This window comes from Leptinotarsa decemlineata, unplaced genomic scaffold (genome assembly GCF_025532065.1).
Source record: "Leptinotarsa decemlineata unplaced genomic scaffold, Ldec_3_MD MMD2_P_RNA_scaffold_6, whole genome shotgun sequence".
Taxonomy (NCBI): domain Eukaryota; kingdom Metazoa; phylum Arthropoda; class Insecta; order Coleoptera; family Chrysomelidae; genus Leptinotarsa; species Leptinotarsa decemlineata.
Window position 1 is genome coordinate 5,606,031 of NW_027412533.1, and position 27,015 is coordinate 5,633,045.

At 35.1% G+C, this 27,015-nt stretch overlaps 1 protein-coding gene across 1 annotated transcript in view; it reads left to right on the top strand.

Annotated features, from left to right (window-relative positions):
* Nucleotides 1-377: 377 nt before the first annotated feature.
* RhoGAP102A (Rho GTPase activating protein at 102A) overlaps nt 378-27,015 on the top strand; it is a 71,771-nt gene continuing 45,133 nt past the window's right edge. Inside the window, exon 1 of the mRNA XM_023174345.2 lies at nt 378-2,692. Within this exon, the coding sequence (XP_023030113.2) occupies nt 914-2,692 (1,779 nt within the window). The 5' untranslated portion in view covers nt 378-913. The remainder of the gene's footprint in view (nt 2,693-27,015) is intronic.

The window sequence follows — 27,015 nt, forward strand, 5'->3', positions numbered from 1 at the left end:
AAATATTTGTAATTTACCAGCAACAGTTCTGCCTGTAATACGTTTATTAACTGTGTAATCGAAAACTAATTTCCATAAATATTTGTAGGAATACGTGAATGTGCGTATTGCTAATCATCTATCGAATGTGTCTACATAATTTCTTGATTTTATTCGTTTAATATGAAACATATCCGCGGACCATCTTTCCGCGAACCACCATGTATAATCTCACCTAGGCCTACCGCGAAGAACTGAAAGCGCCACAATGAGCTTTTTCTTTCATCAGAGTTTATTCTATGATCTAATATTTATCTTTATTTTCTCGTCTAGCTCACCACATATCTGTTGCCAAATGTGATATTTTTGTTCTGAAGTAGCGGCTCTCTTAAAGTCTGTCGTCTCAGTTCTCACCAGTCTGGACGAGAGTGACCGCGCAATTTAAAAATCCGATTTTCAGAAAATGGCATCTCTCCCTCCACTTTATTTCGGCACAGAGATTGAAAAAAGTGTTGCGTGCGGTCGTCTTCAGTGTTAATTACCGATAACTTCCGAAAACAACTTCAATAAATTATGTGACAGTAAGCACTAGGTGAAGCCAGTGACATTAATATCTACAATATTGATACGACTATTAAAGCGCGTCTAACAATATAATAAATCAAAAGTGTCGCGCTCTTAACGTACGGTTTTATAAGAACGCTAGTGGATTAAGCAATTCGAATTTTTGGAAACCTACGCTTGAACATAGTGCCAACTAGTTTCAATTTTAGACATTCTCGTGTAGCAAAGTGCTTATTGTATGATAGAGAATAATTGAACAAGAATACCCGAGACCCTTCATCGAGGATTTGAAGGATTGCGAAGACTACCTGAATCATGATCTATCATCTCAAATGAGAGCTGAATACATTGTCAAAACCGCGAATGAAATATGGCTGAGAGAACATCGAAGCTGAAAGCTATCGGTAGGAGTGCCAGCACAGAATCGACCGAGTACTCAATAACCATGGGAAAATCGGTACGGAAGAAGAGCAAAAGGGCGAAGCCCAAAGAGCGCTGGCTGCTTACCAGAAAAACCTGGCGGTACATGGCAGATGCGGGAAAGAAACTAATTCCCGATGGCGCCCAGAACCGCCCTGAAGATATCCCCAAAATCGAAGCTTACTTCCAAGAGGTATGCAAAAAAGAACCGCGGTTCTTGTTATGGAGGAAAAATTCCTATCCTGGGGCGATAGGTTTTCGGAAGAAGAAAAAAACCTCGCGCATTGGGGGCAGTTGCAGAAAGGCCAGTTCGGCAGATGAGGCCAGTTTGGGGATACCGGAAAAGCCACAGAGACCTACGCATTTAGCAATACAACCAACCGGAGCCGGGAAGTTTGATCTCAAACGTATGAAAGAGGAGTTTCTCAGCAAAGACACCACTCCTGTCGGATTTTCCAGCTACGACCTGAAAATGGGCAGCAACGACAAGCTTGAAGACGACTCAGAGGAGAAACAGCTCGTCAGCATGCTGGAAAAGTATCTGTCTCTAGCAAAAGATGACCCAAAAGTTGTCAAATCCCAAGCAGATTTCAATTACCAAGATCTGGTGGACAAGTTACAGAGGCATCTGAATTTGTGTGGTAGGGACAGCCACGGAGGTAACTACACAGGGTACCTCCCTAACCAAAATGTTCACTTTGAAGGAGATCACGTTCAGAAATCTTTGCTAGAAACTTTGAGCAGATACTACGGCCAATCTACCAATAGGGATCGAACCATATCAGATTTGCTAACGAACAGAAAGGCTCTGGAGAAACTCTACTTCGAGTTACGCAAGGCAAAAGGATTCAGAGGCAGCAGGGGAGGTACAGGCTATACCGCAGCTTACGGCACTCCTAGAGCTAGCTATGAATACAGCAACCACAACAGAGTACTGAAGAACAGCCCTCTTACAAACTACCCTCCTCCTTTGATTGAGGTGCAGTCCGAAACTTCAGAGGTAACCTATCACACTTGGGCCACGCAAACAATGCCGATTCCAGAGGGGGTCCTTCAAAAGCTCGAGGACGAATACAGGAAGGCTCACGACGACAAGCTTGGGGAGGAAGTGCCCGTGAAAGATATCAAACCGGTCCGCAGAAGGAGCAGTGTTGACAACGATGATGTATCCCAATCGGTGAGTGACACTATAAAACGATATCTGAGGATGGCGCGTAAAAAGAGTGTAGACGTGGACAAAGTGGACAGGTTCAAACGCGTAAACTATGACAGAAATTTGCGCAACATTAAAGCTAAGGGAGAGATAACCAAGCCGGGAGACGATGACGGTTTGAACAAGGGCTGCCAGACTAATGACGATTGGATTTTGATTTACCGCGATTTGAAATTTGCGGACATGTACGACGTTTCGGACGTAGAGAGCCGCTTCTCCAGCTCGAGGAGCAGCATTGACATTGGTGTGGGAGACGAAGGACCGAAATCAAATCCTTCCTCTCCACCAGCAATAAAGACCAGTCAGTCGTTTTTGAGCAGTTTGCTTCACGGCAAGCATGAGAAACACGATAAAAATGATAAATCTTCTCCAGCGGTGACCACCAGCGCTGCGATGCAGAAGAGCAAGTCATCTTCCAGCGTAATGCACCACGGCAGTCGGCTGATGGCGAAGAAAATCTTCAGGTCTAGGTCGAAGAGCCAGACGAGGCCGGCGCCTTGCAGTTGGACTCCTCAGGTAAGATTCCGGGTACCGTGAGGTTTATATCATCCGCGTTAGTAACATTCGGCTTACTCTTGGACGGCTTTTGATGTTCAATGCATGGCCCTTGAGTTCTTCCAGAAATAAATTCAACAATCTGAAAAGCTCTCGGTAAAGTAATGCTGTAGTGAGATTTGAAAAATTCCATTCGTTTGCATCTGTTCTCCATTCTGATCGATAGTTAAAAGTTTTAGGAGTTCAAATTAAAAATGAGCTCATGTTTCATTTTCAGAATTCGTTTGTTTTTCAAAAATAATTCCATTGTGTCATATGGAAATGGAGAATTCAATTTCTGAATTGGCGAAACTGAAACCATTTTTAATTTTCGGGATACCAATAATTTCGTTTCATCGGTAAATGGGCTCAATGTCCCAAAATGTAAATGTTACACATATAGAAATTCATCTCTTTCCATTGGATAACTTAAGTATGTAAATCTCTAGTTGTTATGTACTCATAAACACTCAAGTTTGTGCAAATAATCATCGATTGCCTGAATAATTCTGTTCCTGGGGGCCTCTGAATAATCCGAAGATATCAAGATCAGTATAGGTCTGAAGGAATTTATCCATTTTTACGACAAAGCTCACGATTTGAATATACAGTCAACTGTTTTGCAAATACGCAACATTATTTGATAATTTCACGCGAATTATCAGTGTTTATTTTTTTCTTCTCTGAAACAAGTTTCAAATAGTTCTTTTCATATTTTGGAATTTACTTCAGAGAGAATATATGAATTTTTAGTCAGTTCGTACTTGAATAGATAATAAGAAGTAATTAATTTTTGTAAGTTTTGTTCAATGTTAGGTGGCAGTTAGAGGTACCATTTTCAAACTCGCTCCTTTATTTATTATAGCTGACAAAGAGAAAAACCTCAGAAGATAATTTTGAATTCATGTAAAAACGTTGCAATGGAACTAATCTCCCCAAAAACAAAATGTATCAGGTCGCATGTATAACTCTTCTACATTTTTAAGCACTCAGGATAATACTAGTATTACTAACACTAGTTATTGTGTTTTATGCAATAATATTCATCTGCTATAAAGGTGTTGTAACGGCTAATTTAGCGTTACTATTTAGGAACACCCTCTAGTACCCATTGAACAAATTAAATTCATGGTTGCCTACTAACAGTTGAAGATTGTTTGACAGGCAAAACATAGATACTCCACAAAAAGTGTTGAATGCAGGTTGATTAAAAAAAGGGCTCTCAAGTATTTATGAAGGAAGAATACTTTCATTTTTAATTACTAAATTGATTCAGAAATGCTGTGAAAACAATTACTTTCAACAGGGTGATCCAGAAAAATAATTTACTCAATTTTATTTTCAAAAACTATGGAAATGATTCCGAATTCTCATTCTGAACATGAAATGGCGGTAAACTTTTCAAAAAGTGTACTTTCCCAGTCAAAAACTCCAACACCGGAGTACTGGAAAAATCTAGAAATGAAAGTCCTCAAAATCAGAAACGAACGTGTTATTCGAAATTTAAAAACTAACCATTCTTCATATTGCAATAATTCAATAGTAATCTTCACAAAATATCTCTCTCTTTCTGAATATTTAGTAAATACTTATGATTGTACTACAAACTTCATTTCATATTTGAAATATGGTGTTTCCAGGTGTTATTATCGAAAATTTGAGTTGAGTTGATTGCATTTCATCAACCATCCTATTGGAAATAATTTCAAATAAAAATGTTTGCTTTGAATCTGGCATTTTTTTTATCAGTCAATTACTTTTTGTGAATCCATGAATGAAAAGTTCTCCACATGCTTTTTCAATCTCTAGGGAAAATTTGTTATTTAGGAATCTAGAATCTACTATTATCATAATGGTGATTTTTTCTCAATGCTTTGAACTTGATTCCTCATTCTATATAGACATTTTTAGCAATTATGTATGAAACTGAAAAAAAATCTTTTTTTCTGGATTCTATCAGGGGATATATCATATATAAGTCGAGTTGAGATAGGAATAATTTTGGAACTGACTATCAAAATGTGACTTTTGTTTGAATGAATGATTTTACTTTTAATTCCATCGACTAATTAAGGGGTTGAATATCCTCTCTATACTCACAACTGATACACTCTTATCAGTGTGCACTTGTTAATAAAAATACCAACTCTATAACTATTATATCTATCTATAACTTTATTCTATTGAAGAATTCTATTTGTATTTTCCATTTTAGAGCGATGCCAAGTAGTTATTTTTGCATATGGAATTGTCATAGCATCTATAGATTGCAAGTATACAATAAATTTTAGCATATTTTATAGTGAAATATTTAATGGAACAAAAATGGTAACCTAACCTAGCTTATTTGGATCTCTCAGTTTTCTTGCTGGTTAACTCAATATTTTTATATATTTATTCATTTATGATATTTATACTTATAATATTTCATTCCAATGTATTCTCAACGTTAAAAAAGACGTGAAAAACAATAAATTGATGGATGTAGCTGTTACTACGTGGTAGGAGACTATAATGAAGGAAAGATAATTGAAACTTTCTATGTTTTTCATTACTTTCATTTGTAACTAACGTTACTGCAGTTTCGTCCTATAAGTTAAATATATAAGTTTGAAAATGTCCTTATAGGACAAAACTGCAGTAACGTTAGTTACAAATAAAAGTGTTAAAAAACATACAAAGTTTCATTTTTTTTTCTTCACGACGTAAAAAACATTGCATCTATGGAAATTTAAAACTCAAGATAACTTTCAGCTTCCATTAATTTGATTCAATTATAGATTGAAAAACGCGTGGCAATTGAGTAACAGAGTATACATACGAACAGACTGCTGTCTATAGTCACATCTATTATCAGGGTATTTGAAATTATCGAAACACTAATGAATATTTAGTTATATTCATTCCGAAGAAGCTCGATTCAAACACAAAGTATGACTTTTTAGTGTAAACTAAACGTTTCATAACTGTTGTAGATGATAACATTGTTTCAATTTCCAGCAGTGAAATATTATTTCCTTAAATAACGGACAGAACATAAATATAGCCGAATTTGAGTCATTTCCCTGTCTGTTTCTCATAAGAGTATTTACCGATTATTCTAATTTATTGGATTCTAAATCAGACGATAGCTCTTAGAGCAGATCTGAAGTATGAGAAAATTGTACAAAAAAATAAACAGTCGATTGAAATAGTTACGAATCCTTACAAATCAAAACGCCACGGCTGTTGGCCTGTTGAAAAACTGAAAGCATGTGCTTTATGCTATTCGAAATTTCAGGAATTCAACTACAAATTTTCAGTTCGGGAAATTGAAGACTCGTTATTGATACAGGTTTGACAAAACGTTACATTTAAAATCTGAGATAGTGCTGTTTGTATTTCATAAATTAAAACAATTTGGCCCTTTGTGAAAAAAGCATCAGACATATTTTTTCACTGAATCGGACACTCAATAATAACTACAATATGAAGTTCCACAGAGTATTTTTTGCAATTGACATTTCAATGTATCGACTACCTATAATGGACAGTTTCAACTATTCCAAGATCAGATGATATATTCTTTCAGTAATGCTACAAAACGATCGGAACTTCTTTGAAAACTATCTAGTCATGCTGTTACTAAAGAATGAAGGATAATTATAAAACTACTTTTTTCTCCAATTTCTGAAAAAACCGGTCAGAAATTGATGTAGATTTTGAGACCAGTCAGTCCCATGTTTTTTTTTCAAAGAATAATGGAAAACTAGGCATATTTGGGACATATTATTGGCTAACACAACACTGCGTCGAGACCAATATGCGTATAGGTTAGGTATGTTATGATGGCTTGATGTCCGGTGGGAAAAGCAGTGTATTTAAGAGAATAAGGACGAGATGAAGGTGTACAGACTGCATGTTTGAAAGAAACTGGTAAACATGATCATTATGGAACCTTGTCGCTGTTATCGCACCTTGTAATGAACGAGTTATGATCATTTGAGCCATAATACATGTGATTACAGAGCTGTGCATCTCAAGCTAGGGCAAATATAATAAAATAGGCAGCAGGTTCTGATTGAAACAAGATAGACCAGAGAAGCCATAGGAGCATTAACTAAGAGGACCAATCCGAAGAAACGAGGATTTCTACATTTCTTAAGTGAGAAAATAGATGTCGAGAAGATTAAATATCTGGGAGTGAGGATAGATCAAAGGCTGACCTTGAACAAATAACCAATGTTAGAATATGATGAAAATGATGACGTAAGTGGAGTTAACGTTTGACGAACATACTTGGGAAGACCTAGAGGCTGAAACCAAACACGATGTATTGGTTGTATCATTTGGTAGCAAAATATATAAGTTTCTTCAGTTTTTTGGCCAAAGATAAAGCAAGCTAGGCAAGGTTCTGGAAGTTTGCTCGATGAAGAATAACGGGAGCAATAAAAATAACATCAAAAGCAGCATTGGAGACTCTAGCCCTCTCATATTATAACTATTTTATGATGATGAGGAATATGTGATGGAATTGGTCAATATTTGATAAAAATCCGTACGGTATTCTCTCATTGTGAGATTCTTACAAGACATTTTACAAAACCACAACAACTGCAACAACCGCAACAGAATAGCTACAATAGTTTTTTTATACAGTCGGTGTTATACTTCAAATGATAAGAGAGATGAGGTTGAAAAAAATCTGCTTGAGTGATAAGAGTGAATGAAGAAAAACTGAACCCCAGAACGTACTTGACAGAAACATTCGGTTTATAGACAGTCAAAAAACGAACAATGCACGGAATCTGGTCAATATATCCGTCTTCTAGAAAAAAGTATATACAATCCTGCAATATCCAAGGAATATCAATTTGAGCCTTCAAAGAAATGAATGGATCTTTGTTACAGGCTGAACTTTGGGCATTGAGAATCGAGATTTATATCAAGATTGATCTGAGAATGACAAACAGAATTGACGAAATTGGCGGGTAGACAATGAAAAAACTGTTTAGTGTGCTAGACATGTATAATCAACTGCATATATGTGCGCTAAACCAGATGTGGAGGTACCAAATTATTTGGTACAGGACCAGATTGGAAAATGAATCGACAAGAAATATAATAAAGACTTGGAAAATAAGCCTTGGAACATAATTAAAAAGATCTTTTCGAAATGAATTGGAAGAATTTTGAACTGAAATAACTTTTTGAAGAGAAAATCAGATATTTTTATAGAACTATCTGGGAATTTTCTACTTCAATAATGGGAAAAAAATTGTTATGGAGGATTGTGAACACGTGTGAAGAAAACAAATTTCAGTTCATTTTTGAGAGTTTGAGAGTGTGAATTGAAAGTATTTTTTTCAATTGAAAATGGGCCATGTATCAGTAACTTATCGTATTTGATAATTTTGCTATTCAAAAAATACCTAAGAAAATTTATTGATTAGATACTCATCACAATGTTCAAGAAACCAAAATCTGCCTGCGTTTCAGAAATTGGAAAAAATCAAATATTAGTTGACATCTCTGTCGAGGAAGTTCGGAAAAAACGAATCGATGAAAGGAAAATGACAGCTCATATCTGATTTATTTAAATTCTGAAGACGGAGGAAGATTTTTATTTATTAGGTCTCTTTATGATGGGCAAAATTATTGAATGAAATTCAACATCACAACTTTTTTCAGATTGTGAAAATTTTTCAGAAAAATTTACTAAAAAATAGAGGAAGGAATAACTGATTCGACATAGCAGGGATCAGTCCTGAATACTGACGGGACTACTTACCATGTTAACCATTTAGAGGACACCTGGATAAAATAGGGTTGTATTGCAGTAGCAGGGACTGAGGCAGCTCGTCTATTGTATGCGAATGCGAGCCATAGGCGAACAATTTGAATGATATGCATTCAACAATACTTTCAATACTCTGGTATGAGAAAAAATTGTCGGAATGGGTTTCATGAAAAGAACAAAGCAATGAATTCATGAAGTTGCAGTGTTTTCAGGGGACTTGAGACAAGTCGCAAGAAGAAAATTAAATACATGTAATATAGTTTTGCATATAATTTCCTTTATAAAAAATTTCAACAACTTTATTTCTATTCCAACTCTCAAAATATCGATGTTTCTTATATTTTCAATAAACTGAATCTCGCAAAAGCTCCTCTGCATCAAGTTGGGCTCTTATTTCTTCTAACAATTTTGTTTTCTTCCAAGAATCGAAATGGTGTTTTTGAAAAGGTGTGATTAATTATTGATTATATAATGTTGGCCAGTTCTGACGTTTTCCACCCTGTATATAGTTATAAAGAGTAGAAATAGAATATATAAGGCCCACATTCTCAAGTGTTCAATATTGTACCATTGGTAATGAATATTTATTCAACAATAGCCACTATTTCATGGCGAGTTCTTCAATTACAGAGCTCATAATAGAAACTGGACCTATTTTTATTTTGAGTACTGACAGACGTAAGGTCAAGTCTACTAACACTTTGCCACTATATCGTGATTCATACCATATTCTAGTCTAGCGAAAGTGTTGGCTGAAAACATATTTATTTTACTGAAATTCAGATGTTCAAAGATGATTATTGATAGACGTTATTGAATGATCTGCTTTTTGGAATTTCATTCTCCCACATAGCAACAAGCTTTTTTCTGAAAAAGACTGAAATGAGGAATATTTATTGGCTCAGTTTCTCTTTTGTTGTCAATTTATTTTATAAAACTATGTATTTCAACCATCCCAAATTCTGAAAGAATCGGTTGATGATACAAACAATTGATACTACCTTCACTCAATATTTTTGGGAGAAATATAATATTCTTTTTTTCGTTGTTGTTTTTGTTGTATTCATTAATCTTTTAGATCATTATGATATTAAACATGTCAATAATAAAAATAACTAATAACTATATAAACATAAATAAATAAACATATACCTATCAAATAAAACAGGCACTATACAAAACACTACAAGCGACATACTGATGCAAATTTTAAAATCATTGACAAATTATTATAAAAAAACATAATATAATTTTATACAATTAAAAGGTTAAACATAAAAATAGAAAGGAAAAGCAGTGAGAACAAGTTATATCATGACATCCCTTTGCAGGAACTCATCTAAGTTATAATAACCCCCGTTCGTCAATAATTATTTGATATGTTTCTTGAAACTTACTAAGTGTAGGTCCTTGACATCCTGTGGCAATGAATTAAAAAGTATGATGCCGTTATACCTAGGAGATTCCTTGAATGTCGAAGTTTTGTGTTTTGGGATGGTCAAGTGTTTAGTCGTGATTGAAATGAACTATGCTGTATCTCACATGAAGCAGAGCTTTATAAATATAGATACAGGGTAAGTTATTATTTTATATTTTGAAAATAAAGCTCTACAGCTATATCTCGGTGTAATGTCAAATATGATTCTCATGATTCTTTTCTGTAAAATAAATACACGTCTTCCGCCAGCAGAATTACCCCACATTAGTATATTTTGAGCCATGTGAGAATAGGCTAAAGAATAATAGACCGTCTTGATACCATCTAAGTCTAGCAAATCTTTGTGCTGGTGTATTGCAAATATTGCCTGATTCAATTTTTACACACATGATCAATGTGATGCTCTCAAGAAAAGGTTTTATCTAAGTACATACCTAGGAGTTTGGCTGTATCAGATAGTCGGACGTTATTAAGATTATATGTCTTTCTCAAGGAGAAACCCAAATGAATTATTTTATTTGCATTCAGTTTCAGTTGGTTTCTGTCACACCAAGAAACTATAGCGTCCATGACTGAGTTTATATTGAATTCTAACTCATCTATTGTATTACCAGACACTGATATGGTAGTGTTATTTGCGAACATTACGGTGTAACCAAGTTTGATATATTTTGGAAGATCATTTATATAGATTGAAAACAGCAGAGGTCCTAATATTGAATCTTGTGGTACACTAAGCATAATATATTAAATATGTGATGCAGTGTTATTCAGAGTCACAACCATTTTTCTGTCAGATAGAAATGACTCAATCCATTCAAGTACGAATCCTCTAATACCAATGTTGTATGTTGTACAATTTACTGATCATAATTTCATTTCTTACTGAATCAAAGGCTTTCGCTAGATCAAATAAGATTGAGACTACATACTTTTCCTCATCAATGTTATTGTAAATGAACTAGAATTTACTAGCAATAGCTGTTTCAACCGATCTAGCTTTTCTAAAGCCATGTTGCTGATCAGATAAGATTTTGTATTCTTCAAGAAATAAAAACATTCTATTTGCAACTATTTTTTCTAGTAGTTTTGATGGCACACTTAATAATGAAATTTGGCGATAGTTGTCAATATCTACTTGGTAACCTTTTTTATGTATTGGTATAACCTTTGCAGTACTCCAGACTTCAGGAAAAACTTCCTCAAATATTGATTTATGAGCTTCTAGTGAAGCTCAATCCTTGGGCTAAAAGATAGTTGTATACAAAATAAATAGTTGAAAGTCATCAAATACGTCAAACTTTGAATATATCAAAACTATTTCTGAATATCACATTGACTCACCCACAAAAATATTCATAAGACAACTGAAATTTTTGGAACGCTCATAATTCCAGAATGGATGATTCCATAATGGTTATCAACGAAATATACTCGTAGCTATCTAATGGAAGTAACTGCTAACTGTTCACAACCAATTTTTATTAGGAATTACAATCCGGAAAAGAATTTTGGCTTGAATAAATTTGGCAAGTGTTGACAACTACACTAATAGGAGGGAACGGGGACCCCAATTCTTCCTTTTGTGCAGGTGGAAGATGATTGAAAAATAATGATTGATGTGTAATTGCAAATACATATATACATACCTTCTCATAAGAGATAAATGAATAAGGAGAAAATAGATTATCACCGATTATATTGATAGATATAATTGAATACATAGTTATTGTAAATGATTATGAAACGTAGCAGGTATAGATAATCTACAAAACATTGCTTGCAATGAAGATAATAACATACCAGTATATACCTACATAGATACAATTCATATAATATTTTCGAAGATTGGTTGCCTGAATATTAGAATATGATTTTTCGTATACTACTGGTACATCGTTTTTGTCGGGAAGTGTTTCATTTCCGGATAGATTACCAGCTTCATTTCTGAAACGGCATCCCCGTATTCCTTTTTCGATGCATGAAGAGCGATAGCTCTTCATGTAAATCAATAATCAGATCATTCACGATGAATCGTCCTCAAACTTCTTTGCTCGTTCACAACGAGATTTCCATAGCTCGATAGAGAACTATTCAAAAAAATCATTGCAATATTGCATCACATCGCTGAAATTGAACGTAACATTTTTGTTTGTCACGAAATCTTTCAGTCCAGCCCAAACCAATTGAATTGGATTCAAATCAGGGTGAGATGGCGGCAATCGTACGACGTTGTGATTTGCTGCTAGGAAGAGCTGATCTATTTCATACCGCTTGAATTTTGGCTAGTAGTTGTTTATGAGGGCATATAACTCAGATTTCAGCATGTTTATCCAAATGGAATATTTCTCTCTAGTAACCATGACTGCATATCGACTTTTTTGGTCTATGTCGTTGGCATTTTGTCTGTTTGTTTATTACGATATAGTGAATTATCGAACACCGCAATGCTTCTCCATGGGAAATTAAGAATCAACTGTTACGACGCCCATTCCTTATAATTATCGAAATTCAACTCGTTGTGGCAATCTCCTGTTATTTTCCACCTTTCTCCATCGAAATCTAGGTTTTAGCGGGAACTTGCAGCTACCCTGATAGTCAATATTTCGGATGATAGTTTTAGGAATTTCTCTCAGCGTAGGAACTCGTTTCTCATTGGTATGGAAGTTAATTATGCATCTGCGTAAAATTGACAAATCGGCTTCATCCATTACACATCTCTTTTTATTTGAAATTGAAAATGTTTTACATGCTTTATATTAGCTTCACCTCTTCATTATTGTTTGATCTATTCGCGGGCAAATGGCGCTGTACGTAACCTCCTTGTTATAATTCAAACTCTACATGAATTTCTCAATTTGAAAAAAGTACTTTTTTTATCAATACGCAATACCTAACCTAACCTAACCCTCCTTTGCGCGCCTGCTGCTTTGGCCTTGATAGTTGATTTTTAGGCTCCCTCTCTAGAATCGGAAATTATCAATGGTAATTTTTTTAAACAATATACGGCTGATTGATCCCAAACTTTAGATAAATCAAATATAGTTTAAAAAGACTGAGAAACACGCTTTTATAGTATACGAAACTACAAAATGAAAAATAAATATAGTTTAAAAAAGTGAAAAACACGCTTTTAAAGAACATCGAACTGAAAAGTTAAATATTTTTTTTCAAAATAAGCTTGAAATAATAACGAACGAAAAATACTAGTATTATTGTGAAAAAAGAGTGGCCGCTTTGTGCCATATTTTTTGTATATCAAGCGCCCGTCGCTTTTTTCACAATAATACTAGTATTTTTCGTTCGTTATTTTTTTGAGCTTATAAAAAAATATTTTTAACTTTTTTACTCGATGTTCTGTAGAAGCTTGTTTTTTAGTTTTTTAAACTATATTCATTTGTGACCATTTTTTTTTATTTTTGATTTTATTTTCATACAGTTCGCACGCAAACCCCTGTGGCCTCGGCTACTCGCTATTGAACCTTCGTCACAATTTTACTCATTATCTACCTTCTTAGGAAAAATTCGAATTCCCTCTACCATTGCTTCCACTTGCATGAATCTTAATATGTTATGCACAATTTATCTACTTTGTCCATTGATGACCTTGTTTTTTAGTTTACTGTTCGAAGGCATCTTCAAGACAACAAATAACTAACTGTTCACCACACAAAATAATTTCTCCACTTATCGTTCTGATATGATCTTTACTACTCGAGTTCCTCGATGATAATAAGCTCTCGCCTCACATTGCCATCTGATTCACTACGCAACCAATATTCGAAGGCATAGCTAGATTTGTCACACCGTACATAACTAGAACTTTCAAGCAACATTTGCTTATCATTCGCTATTAGTTACGTCAAACTATTGGAGCCGTATTGAGTGTACTTCTGACAAAAAAATGCAATACATTTGTTTACCCAGTTGTAGAGAAGTTCGTCAGCACCGGAGTATCAAGTAAATTTTCAACAACCTTGTCATGAAATATAGTGTATAGAAATTCATCACGCTGTCATAAAAAAAGTACATGGGTTTATTGAGTTTGTCATCCCTCATCAGCATTTTTGGCCAACCAATTAAAGACATTTATGTAATCATAGATTTTACCATCATTGACTGTCACCAATACAACATGTCTGGTGTTACATCGGATAACATCCCGTGGGTGTGTCCAGTCAGCATCAGTGTTATCTCCGTCTTTTCTTTTTCATGCATGTTGTTTTTGGTTTCTAATCAGCCTTGAAACTAGTATCACTCACAGACATTTTTATTCCCCGTGACAGTTGTATCGGCAATTCCATCCTCCGATAGCTATATAATTGGAAATTTCGATATTGTAACAAACCAAGGCTCGAGTAGTGCTCACGATACCAGGATCAAGAAAAGTATATATTTATGTGGCACTCTTGCTATAAGTACAAGACAAGAATCGAAGAGAAATGCTGCAAAATTCGGAGCTAGCGATACATCTCCATTACCAGCCATTTTCAGTTTTTCTATGATAACCAATTGTGAATTAGTCACCGTGAAATATGAGTCCACTTGATTGATGCTGAATTTCATGAAAGCATTGCAATTGTATGCCTCAATGTCTTATGTCGGAGAACAGTACACATCAAATATTGGCAGTGTTATATGTTAATATTTCGGTAGAACTCACATCATCTCTCCGACGACAGGCATTTTTGTTAGCGTTTTCGTCGTATGAGGTAAGTCAAATGAAAAGCAGAAATGATTTGTTCTCGGAAGAAAATATCAAACACTTACGAGGATTCTCAAATACTGATGAATTGTTTACAGCGTGGTTTCTTTGGAGTTATAGAGCTCCTACTCCATCTTGGTTATCTTGGAGAATGCTCACTTGTCTACACAGCTCAATTCTTATATCAGGTATGGTCTAGAAAAAGTGGTAACTTGTCCATTTATAGCAACCCTTCTCTTAGCGTGCATCGTTTTCCACTTGCACATTGTATCGTCGTTATTTATTCTTCTCGACGCCAGAATAATTGATTGAAGAAATATATAATCTTATATAGACAACATTGATACACAGCAGCATTCAATACTATTCACTATTCACTTATGTGAGTAGTGAATAATGTAAATTTACAGACATAAACCAATTTGTGAAAGTAAACATCATCTACCTACCACTTATTCACTTCTTCTCCTCAACCCCACCCCTATAGTGAGAACTGTGACTCAATATTATCTATGAAATTATGTTTTCTACAGGTTGATAGTTATGTAGAAGAGTATCTACCATCCACATAATGTGAATTTTCAAGCTAATAAAAAAGGATATCTCAGGGAGTTAAAAAGGAAAGTCCATTCGGACTTCCAACTTTTCCATCTCAATATTGAGGATTAACAATCAAATTTGCAGATAAATATTCTCTTATCGAAGTGAACTCGTGCAAGTTACTGATCAAAATTCAAAGTTATAAAAGGAACTCCCACAATATACTCTATATGTGTTCGCGTTCAGAAAATATCGTCAAACAGTTGTTAACCTCAAACAACAGAAATACCTGTTCGGTAAGAAAAACACGCGGTGTAAATATAGATGAAAAATCGAAAACATTGTTTACCAATGCTGTGGTTCGGTGCCGAGTTACATGTTGGAATCTTAAATTAAAAATAGACAACACAATTTAACTTATTTCACGAATAAACTACTTCAAAGAGGATAGGAGTTTGATATATTGAGTTCAGGTTTTATCGAACACGATTGATTTTCAAAATGAGTGGTTTTTAAATGGGATTTTTCTAAATCAGATTTCATCAGTCTATATTAGTAAACTGAAGATTTGTTATTTAATACTTCAATTTCTTGATTGTGATATTTTCTTGAATATTTCGACGTTGCTTTGGGAATATGTCCAAAGGAAAAATACGATGGTTGTATGCTTATGTATTCAATTCTTTTTTGGCAGGCTGTCTCATCACAGTGTTTCTCACTATACTTTGATCACCCCTATACCTGGTCTAGATTTCTGGCCGCACTGGCCTAGAATCTGTTTTCTCCATTGCAAGGAAGGGCGCTGAAAGTCCATTGAATAGATCTTTCCTTCTACCTATTTACTCCTGGATCTATTTTGCTAACAGACGTACTCAAAAATTGTTTTTATCAAATTATTTCTTTCAAACTGACAAATGATAGAGAAATTGAAGGCTAGGCCGCCGAAACAGAGTTTTACAGTAATGAAAAGTTTCTTCTCATAGTAATAAAACTAACAGCCATGAAATTAACATCTAGATGTCATTATTATTATTCAAGTAATCATGTTGATTGCTCTCATAGTATTGGTAAACAAGAGATTTTTCGTTGAAAAATCTTGTGGTATTACTTGTCTTGTGGTATTACTTTCGATAAAACTTCAAGAAACACACACATGTACCACTCTAAACAAATCCAACCTAACCTAACCTAACCCAACCTAACTAGGTGTTGAAAAAAGTATTTGAAGTATTTCGAATACATATTATCCAAACTGATGATGAAATTCACCTCAGCTCCGAATATTCCTGTACCTTTCTCTGTTGAAATTCCATTTGATTTATTTTCCAATATGAAGAAGAGTCGTACACAGAATACTACTGCAATGAACCGGAGAAGGAAATATTGAGCGCAGATAGTTGTTGGTTCACAGATGGATCAAAAACACCTTCCGCTTCTGGTGCAGGTGTTTTCAGTCGCAGATCCAGGACAGAGATATCAACCTGCCTAGGAACTTATGCGACTGTATTTCAAGAAATTTACGCAGTTGAATTATGTGCGAAGAGATTGAAAGAATCCAACATCATACACAAGTCAATAAAAATATTCTTGGACAGTCAAGCGGCGTTGGAAGCTCTTGGCTTCCACCGAGTAACGTCTAAATTGGTAGCAAATTGCTAAAAATCAATTTTCTCGCTAGGAGGGCTCAACAGATTTTCTCTGGTCTGGATTTCTGGCCATACTGGCCTGGAAGGCAATGAGGCTGCTGACTCCCTTGCAAAGGAGGGTGCTGCAACCAGCTTCATCCGACCAAAACCTGTCATTGCCATACCTTTAAGCTCTGCCAAAAAAAAGGAACGCCTAAATGGCAAGAAAATTTATGGACTTCTGGCAGAATCTTTCAGGATTGGCTCACTTCAAGGCGTTTATTCACCCTTCGAAGCTTGATACTGAATAGTTGTTAGACTAATTGATACAGTTTATTGTATGATTAGTTTTAATATGGATTTTCATCAAGTGTCGACCAGCTCTATTCAATTAGTTGTTGGACTATAATACGGATGAACTACGATGTCTAAGAGGCTTTCTCACAGGTCACTGTCATTTGAATCATTATATATGCAGAGACTTGGACTGTCGAAAGACAGTGTGTGCTGCCTCTGTTTGGAAAATGATGAAATAGCAGAGCACATACTTTGTGCCTGCCCCGCTGGGGAACGAATCAGGTTTTCAGAGTTCGGCAGAGCCGTACTCTCACCATATGACCTGAAAGAACACTTACCATATATACTAATTGGCTTCGCTAAAAAGTTGGGTTTATTTGGTCGAGTGTAAATAGGTGTGAGTCACAATAAACCGTTGCCGGTTGCAGTGAAGGGTCGAATAGACCCACTCACTATGTACCCAACCTAACCTAACTTTACTGCGATAAACATTATTAGTAAAAACATTTTGAGATAATTTTTTTGTGAAAATTCATTTGAAAACGTTTTCTGAAATCTTTTCAAGTCACTACGAGATCTGTTGAAAACATAAGGTAAATGCTCAAATTTCGCGGGGTACGTATATCAGATTAGCGAATTTTAATTTTTATATGTCGGTATGTCGGTATAAATACGATTTTTTGTCAGGCAATGGGTTGAATCCACCCATGTCATCGATGGCAGTACGTAAATAATATTCGTTCACTTATTTGATTGAATCCCAGCCATAGGAATCTTGTTTGAATTGAAAGAGTAACTTTTTAGGAGAAAACAATTTTTGGAAATGAAGTTTTTGGCCTTCTACTTCTCCATCTTGATACAAAAAATGTTGGAATCTTTCAAAGAAGGAAAGAAAGCAATCAATTTCTATACAAAGATGTGTCGATCATTCAGAAAAGTAACTTTCAGATACAAACTGGAAGAGAAAGTTCTATCGAAAGGGCTACTTTCTAATAACCATTGAATTACACAAAAGAAAAATACTTTCGAAATGAATACGTTTATATGAACACTGAATTATACGAAAAACACTTTTCTATATTCCGTATGTATTCCAAATATTCGTATGGAATCGAAACAAATATCATTCACAGGATTCCTACACAATATTAATGATGGAAGAAGTAAAGTTTCACTTACATGGAACATTTTCATCCTTACTGCTAGACATTCGATGTTTCGCCGTAACTTGCCTTATCGGCTCTTCAGTTAGTACAGATTCAGATGAAAGTTTTATATGAACATTTGTGTAAAAAATACGACAATCCCAAGACACAATGAACTATTGTAATATAACTGCCAAAAATAAAATTCAAAACTCATAGAGGAAACAAAAAAGATCGATATAAGTTGAGTATATGATTCTATAAGAAATGATACAGATAGTATAGGAACTGTTATTCAATGTAGGAAATTTATTTGAATTTTCCAGCAAATGTCATTTTTTTTTGAGTTTTCGATAGTGATTCGCTTGAGGACAGACGTATTTGGATTTATTAATTTTGTTTGATTGTTTTCAATTCTACTGGTAGTGAGTTATACGGTATTGGACCATAATAGAACACTAATCTTCATTTATGGCTTTTTTGTAGAGTAGTATTTTGACAATTAAATTCTTGACTACTTCAGTATTTACTGGAGTAGTTGTTAAAGTCTGAGAACACTTATGCTAGACACTGGTAACCCTCAAAAATCAAATGTTCTATTATTTGGACCAAAGTCCAAACGATCTGATATTTTAGAGTACCTAAACATATCAATCAATGGCGTGAATATCGAGTTGGTGGAAGAAGCGAAAAATCTTGGAGTCATCCTTGACCACACTCTCAGATTCGAAAAGAACTTGAATAACTTATTACGTGAAGCACTAGTTTCATCACATTTTAACTATGCTAATACTGTCTATGGACCACATTTGAGTGAGCTGTATAAACGTATAATTCAAAAAGTACAAAGCTCGTGCTTGAGACTTATTTATGGAATAAGACGTTCTCAGAGAATCTCTCATAACTTCAAAGATGCCTATTGGTTAAATATGAATAACAGAAGAATATTGCATGCCGCCAACCTATTCCATAAAATTATTCTTACCAGAAAGCCTGCCTATCTTCATAGAAAAATTTCTTTTCGAACGGATGTTCACAACGTCAATATTAGGTTCAGGAGAACACTTACTCCACCTTCATTTAAAACTGAATTTTTCCGCAGGTGTTTCAGTTATTAAATATGCCATGTGATGAATGAAATTCCCCTCGAATTACGTACAGCTGGGTTCTAAAAATTCAAGTATAATCTATTTAACCATTTATTCAATACACGTCAATAATATAATTTCAGAACTTCACTTCGTTTTGCTCCTACTTATGTTAACTTACTTGTCCTAGTGTGGACAAATTTGTATATTTTTTCTTTGTTTTTGTATTATTTAAAGAAAATTCAATAAAGATGTATTTTTTAGGGTCAAGTGGAAGAACAGTTCAGTTGTTGAATTTGTTCAGGAACTAATTTTCAAAAAATTTCTGTTGGTGTATTTCCTCAATCTTTTTTTAATATATTTATTGAAAATAATAAAGACGATTATTATTATATAATGATCTTACGTTGAGTAAATTAGTCTCTTGATATAGATAGTCCGTTGAAAGTATCACCCCATGTCATTATACAGTATCTCATAGATTCTGCCAGGAAGTGATATACTGAAAATGAATATTTTTTTTTGAAGAATATCTCTGTTCTCATCCTCTGTGTTACATATGATACTTGTTTGTCCCATCTCATATGTCAGTCGAATCAATTTTTTTCAATAAAAAAACACAAGCACTGCAGGCGCTCTAAGAGCGGTGCCTGTGCGAACGTAGCGATTCACGTTGGATTGGAATCGTTGGAGATTTAATTCATTTAGAAAAACGTTCTCAGGAAGTTTATTACACATAAACGAAGTTCTACGAATGAAAGAGTTCTCAAACAGTGAAGTTTGAAATGTACTGAGTTGAAAAAACGATGTGCAGCCACACTCCGTCGCGTATATCTGATATGTACCGCTTTCGGTTGATCGAATGTGTCAAGTCACTTGAACACCTTCCGTGAAAGACAAATTTCCAACCTTTCTTCGATGTTCCAGATTATAAAGGTCACAAGTGATGTTCGTGTCATCAATCAGGCGAATGGCTCTTTTCTGGATGCGATCCAGCAGCTTCATGGTATGCTTTGGGGCGGAGCTTCATACATGAGAACAATAATCCAATGAAGGTTTGATCTGAGCTTTATGAAGCATCAAAAGTTACTGAGATATGTACAGTTTTCTGGTCTGGAAGTGTTCCAAGTTTTGAGAAGCAGCCTTTGCAATTCCAGCGATATGATTGTGCCAAGACATATTGGTGTCCATTTTAACCCCCTACAAACTTACCGATACAGAAAGCGGAATTAATCATCTGTCGTGACATTATCATATCTGGTTCGAAGACATTTATCTTTTTGAAAAGAACCGATGCCTGAGTTTAAGTAACATTGAATAGAACCTGGTTACTTTCACCTCAATTCGAAATCACCTCTAGATCCTCATTAAAATATGCAACTTCCTGCTGCCGATGAAGATGTGTAACCCCAGCGAATGACTTGGAATCCAAATAGAATGACGAGGCACGTGTGCTGTCGTTAGCAAAGCAATATATTGTATTCCAATAAGTCTTTGATATATAATAAAAAGAGGGTTAAAGACAATATGAATTCCTGGGAAACACCACCGTTGATGGAAAAAATATTGAAATATTTAATGAATACTTTTTCTCTAATACCTCTACTTCATCAGATTTATTATTTAGGAACAGTTTTACCCGCAATATATTTATGATTCAGCCTTGCATCGGAGACTCATGGCGTTGTCTGGTGTTCGATCACGAATGCTTCATTTTTGAGTTCTAGTTCCAACTAGATTTCTTACAGTGAAAAACCTCTGTCTTTTGGCGATTGATTTCGAAACTTAACTTTGCATGAACACCTTGGGGAGTCTCTTTTATCGCAAGGGAAGGTTTCATGGCCTCTACTTTGAAGTGATATTGGTTCACATGAGTTCAACTGCCAATCAACATACATGATTTTAGCGTTCAAGGTAAGCCGTTACAGAAAATCTATTGAGTAATTTTGAGAAATAAATCCGAGTCATAGAATCACTTACGATGGTTTCTGAAATAAATAAGCTCTTTGGATAAGCTGATTCCCTGATTTACAGTATAGTGGTCCAAATGAAATGAACCAAATGGAATAGATAATGAAATATCAACCACATTTCACAATGAGCCACAATATAGTACGAAGAATATCTACAAAGATTCTAGTTCAAATCAAAGAAAAAGATGGTATTTGAAAAATAACTTTGAAATTGCTGCCCTTGGCTAGCAGGTGTGCCCTTGGCTAACAGGTTAATATCAACGAAATCAAAATATTTCATTCAGTGATAAGGCTTTGTTCACATTGAATGGTGGAATTTCATCGCATTATGAGACTTTTGGGAATCCACATTTCACTATACAACATAAGATGCATTAATCTCAGAAAGTAAATTTTGGTACAGTACCTATATTGAATGATTTTGGCAAATCTTCGTTTAGAAATTTTCCTGAAATTCTACAATGACGTAAAATGAGTTACTGTGGATTTACCTGCCACGGTAAAGCAAAATGTATTTCTGTCTATCAAAACATAGTGTAGAAACTATCAAGAATTGGCCCAATGATAATTTCTCAGATTGGTAAAAATAGTTCTGCAGTTTGATGGCCATCAAAATCACCTGATTTAGCTCCCTACGGCTTTTATCTGTGAAGAATATTGAAGAAGAAATTGTGCAAGAATCCAAGTTCAAATGCTCGAAATGAGTGTTGTAATGAAATTGAATAAACGTGCTAACAAACAACTCCAGAAGGAATTCGTATAATACTGAGAAATTTACGATGACCAATTGATTGAAATATTCATTTGAAAGGGCTACAATTGAAAAATCCATCTCAAAACGAGTCAGTCCTCGTTCTATTATTGAGAGAATGACTGATGATTCCACCATAAATGTTCTTCAACTTTTTGCTTCATTGAAATTTTTATTGACTCAGAATCAAAATTATGAATCCATTCGAACGAAGTTCAAGTAAAACTTGTTTTCTCAATCCCATTAGAATAATTATCATGTCACCGAAAAAATAAGTTCAAAAATCAAGTCTCCTGTCACATCTCTCTCAGATTTATCACACGATATATTACACTTTCCCACATACTCTGATGAAAAACGTGACACATCAAACGGCGAATCTGAAAACATCGATGGCCATAGCGTTTCCGGGCACAAACTTTCAGCTGAGCGACGGATTCAGAAATCCAGATTAATGAGATGTGTGTCAAGAATAAATATAAATAAATATTTGCTACTGTTCATCCAGCTGTTTCCTAATCAAATACGGGTGTGAGATAGTCTGCACTTATAATAATGATAATAATAATAATAGTGAGTTTTTTAGCTGCTATTAAACACAAATATCGAATAACAATATGAATATATCATTTTAATTGATCAATAACAAGGAATATTGAAGTTTATAATTTTCAAGTGAACTCTGTATGAAGTCAATATGAAAAATGAGAAGTGAAACTTTCTATGATTTTATAACACTCGTGTTTGTAACATTTCATTAGTTCAGACTTCCATTGTCTACTATGATATGAATTGATTTGAAATCCTTGAAAGAATCTATAAAAAATCAAAAAGATTAGCTGAAAAAAAATTCATATCAAGCGAAAAAACCGAAATTACAATGAAATAAAATACAAGCAAGAATCACAAAATCAAAAAATTGAACTATTCACACGAGATGAAAATTAAAAATTATTAACAAGAAATGAAAGTTAATAGATTCGCGACGTTTAGATTATTGTTTTCGGGGGATAACTGGACTTATTTCCGACAACCATCTTGGTTTAATCAGGTTGGAGCCTGGCTCCCTTACCCTTTCGACTGGTACTGGACTTATTTCTCCAAGACCTGACTATTTATAGGTCATTCAAGTGCTATCACCTATCCCCTCTTCCCTCTCTCCACTTCATCGGTTTTAGCGCAGGTATGACCGTTTGGTGGGAGTTGGTCGTGTTCCGCTTGATTATAAGTTTACATATGTTGCGTATCTCAACGCTAGCTTGGCTAAATGCATTGTTGGAGAACATATATGCGGCTTCTTTGAATTTTCTCCTAAACCAGTATTCTTCCTTGTGGATGATTTCAGGTTGAGACCACTTGATGTTATGTTGATGAGTCCAAACATGTTCTACTATTTCTGATTTGCTGGTTTCTCCTCGCTGTTTGTGTTTCTTGTACTCGGAAATGCGAACTATCAATGGCCTCTTTGTTTCACCGATGTATGATGCTCCGCACTCGCAGGGTATCCGGTAAATGCAATTCTTGGAATCGCAGTCTGCGTTTGGTGGCCTGGTTTTCGTGAGGCTGCTATATAGTATTACCAGATCTGAATCAAGTTCTGATATTATACTTGGACCCAATTCTTCTTATCCTTTCCGACAATCCTCCGATGTAGGGAAGTACAGGTATTGGTTGTAGCGGCTTCTCTTCCTTGTGTAACTATTATGCTGAAGGTCATTTTCGATGATGCCTAGTTCCTTTTCGAGACCTTTCTTTGTAGTACAGAGCCCGAAAGCAAGTCTTAATGATTCCTCTCTTAGTCTCAGTGATTTGATTCTTTGTTCAGATACTGTCCGTGTGAGTGAATTTTCGATATACAGATGTTTCCCATTTAGTATCAGTCCTCTTCACCGATACGTCTAAGAATGGCAATTCGTTGTGGACGTTCTTCTCCATTATGAAAATGATGGAAGGACTCACGTTGTTGATGTGCTTCAGGAAGGTGTCTAGTTCTGCATTCTCCTGGTTCCATATTATGAAGGTGTCGTCAACGTATCTCAACCAGACTCGGGGCTTCTTGTGGGCTTTTTCAATGGCCCGAGTTTCAAACCACTCCATATATATGTTGGCTATAACCGGTGAAAATGGCGATCCCATTGGCAGTCCCCATTGCGTGAAGAATTCGACCTTCAGTTGGAAGTAGCATCTTCAAACACCTTCAAATAAAGTTACTGCAGTTTCGTCCCGCAAGGACATTTTCACTTATACAAAGGTACTTTTTGAAAACAAAACAAAAAGTTTCATCAAGCATTTTGAAAAAGGTTCAATAAATTTGGCCTTTGACGTATAAGAACTAACCTTTAATACGCTATTACTACAAAACCGTTAGTAAATGTGGTTTCATAAATTGAAACTCGCAAATATTTCGAGAAGTATTGAATTTGAGAAAAAACTTTATGAAACGAAAGTTACTTAAAATTAGTTGGTCTATCCATTTTGTGACTTATTTTAGAAGAAGCATTTTCTGCTCACGAGGTACGGTGGCATCCAGTCCTAGAGTAAAAGCAACTTCCAGTAAAGGAACAATTCTCAAGCAGAGGAAAGGAAGAACCTAAACCCAAATTTTTATGAACATCGGTGATAGTTGGCAAATTGACACGGGAATTTTTGGATGAAAGAAACAGTCTTCGATTTCTGATAGTTACTTCCTGAATGTTTTTGAAGATGATTCACTCATTTTTGCAAAAACCATAGCTTATATGATAATGATAATGGCATACTTGAAAATTACTTCAACCCCATAGTTGTTCAAACCACAATAAGGATAGCATTAGAAGAGGAGGTTTATTCTTCAGATCATATCAATTGATTTATGTTTATCGAACTCCAACTGATTTCCTTCCATAAATTGACTGTCAGAACATGCAAAAATTCTAATTGAATAATGGTCTAGCAGTTAATGTGATTTTCTTTCCATTCTGCCTCATCTGGAGATAGAAATACTTCAATGAAGTTTTATTATTACAAGCAGGATTAAAATGACATGCTTGAAAAAACTTTAATTAGAGCAGGTGCAGTTGAAGTTTCGAACGCGATGCGAGCACGAATTCATCTCATAAAGGGTAACAACTTTCAGATACCTAAGCTACTCAAACTCTACAAAGTGGGATTTAGTATTTTTTTTGCGTTATGAAAATATTACTTGTAGGTCAATCATGGTTTATACTTTTTTTATTGATATCTCAAAAGATTCATTACCATGAAATGAATTGAAAAGTAATTGGTCTGATAGTGAATGTACACTATAATCCTTTTCTCAATGAAATTTGATTTGAGATAGTATCGAGTTGAATGAACACAGTTGGAAGATAACTATTATATAGAGAGCACTCGAATGAGCAAGATTAGGTCACATTTCAGTGCTGGAAAATTATTGTAGAGCCAGCATTTTACCGTTTAGGACCACAGTATAGCTAAAACCAGTAGTGTTACCCTTAACGGAATCTTGGATGTTTGTGTCTGACAGTTTTATTATTTTTAGGACTCCTGCGCATCCATAATTACTCGTCAAGAATGGATTCGTGAGCGTTTGACATTTCATATACTACTCAACAAGTGAATAATAGATATAAACTGCTCGACAGTAAAACAAATTTCATTGAGAATTAAAAGGGGGTTTTGTAGTAATGTGGAATAATATGAAACACTCTAAATTTTTCATCCAAATTGTTCCACGTTTTTACTCGCTTCTTGTCTGTTCAGTTCATATTTTGCAATCGATTCGAAAATAAGTTATTGAGAAGCTAAAGGGACTTGCAACTTCAAACTTTCGAACATAGCTCAGAATGAAATGCAATATTTTTGCATTTAAAATCGAACAAAGTTCGGAAAGCGTAGGAATCTTCTGTAACTATTGTAATGCACTGTTGTCAGTTTTCTCAACGACAGCGCTCGCTACACTCCTTACTGCATGTATCCCAAGTGTTTTCAACGCTGTTGCAATCACTTATTATTTATATGGATTTAAGACTGTATACGACACTGAGAAATGATTTTATTGAATTCAATTTAATTGAATTATTCATCAATCCCTGTATGAAAATATATAATTTGTATCTGCTACTAATACACCTCTTGAATACATCAAAAAAATAAATACAAAATATAACATTTTCAACATATTCAATCTCTTATCTTTTAAAATAGGTCACAAATTAAGGAATGCTGAAATTGTTATTTACCATCCTTTGGCTAACTTTATGCTATTGGTAACATCTTCGTTGTTTCATTTCAAAACTCTCATTTCTCTAAACATTATTTTCATATCTTTTAAAGTACGAATACAATATGAAATCAATTAGGCCTTGGAATATTTCTGGCAAAATGAAAATATATTAGCCACAACAAAACTTCTCTTTATCATGATTCCACAAGCGAAACGCCAACAGTCTGGTAGGCCAAAAGCGGTAAATTCCATGGAAAATTTCAGACATGACAAAATGACACAAAAGTGGGGATAGTGACACTACTGGGTCTTTAGCATTCTACTGTGATAGGACCACGTCACAACGAAGAAGTCGAGGACTGAAATGTTCTGCCTGACGAATAATTCAGCTTCAGGAGAGAACACTCCACTGAGTTACAAGCTCTGAGACTGAGACACCATCACGGAACTGAATCGAAATCAAAAAGTCCATCTCGTTTTACTAGACATTTCGAAGGCCTTCGACCGTATATGACAAGAAGGTCTTTTGCATAAACTAATCGCTTTAGACCTGCCTCGGGGCCTGATCCGGTGGATTGGGTCTTTCCTGAAAGACAGAACATTTCAGGTCAGAGTAGAGGGCTCTCTGTCTGACAACAGAGAGATCCTCGCTGGAGTGACACAGGGGGCCGTGCTCTCTCTCACGCTGTACTCTCTTTACACCAGCGACCTTCCAAGGTCTGAGTGTGTGAAGATATTTCTATACGCCGACGGCACAGGT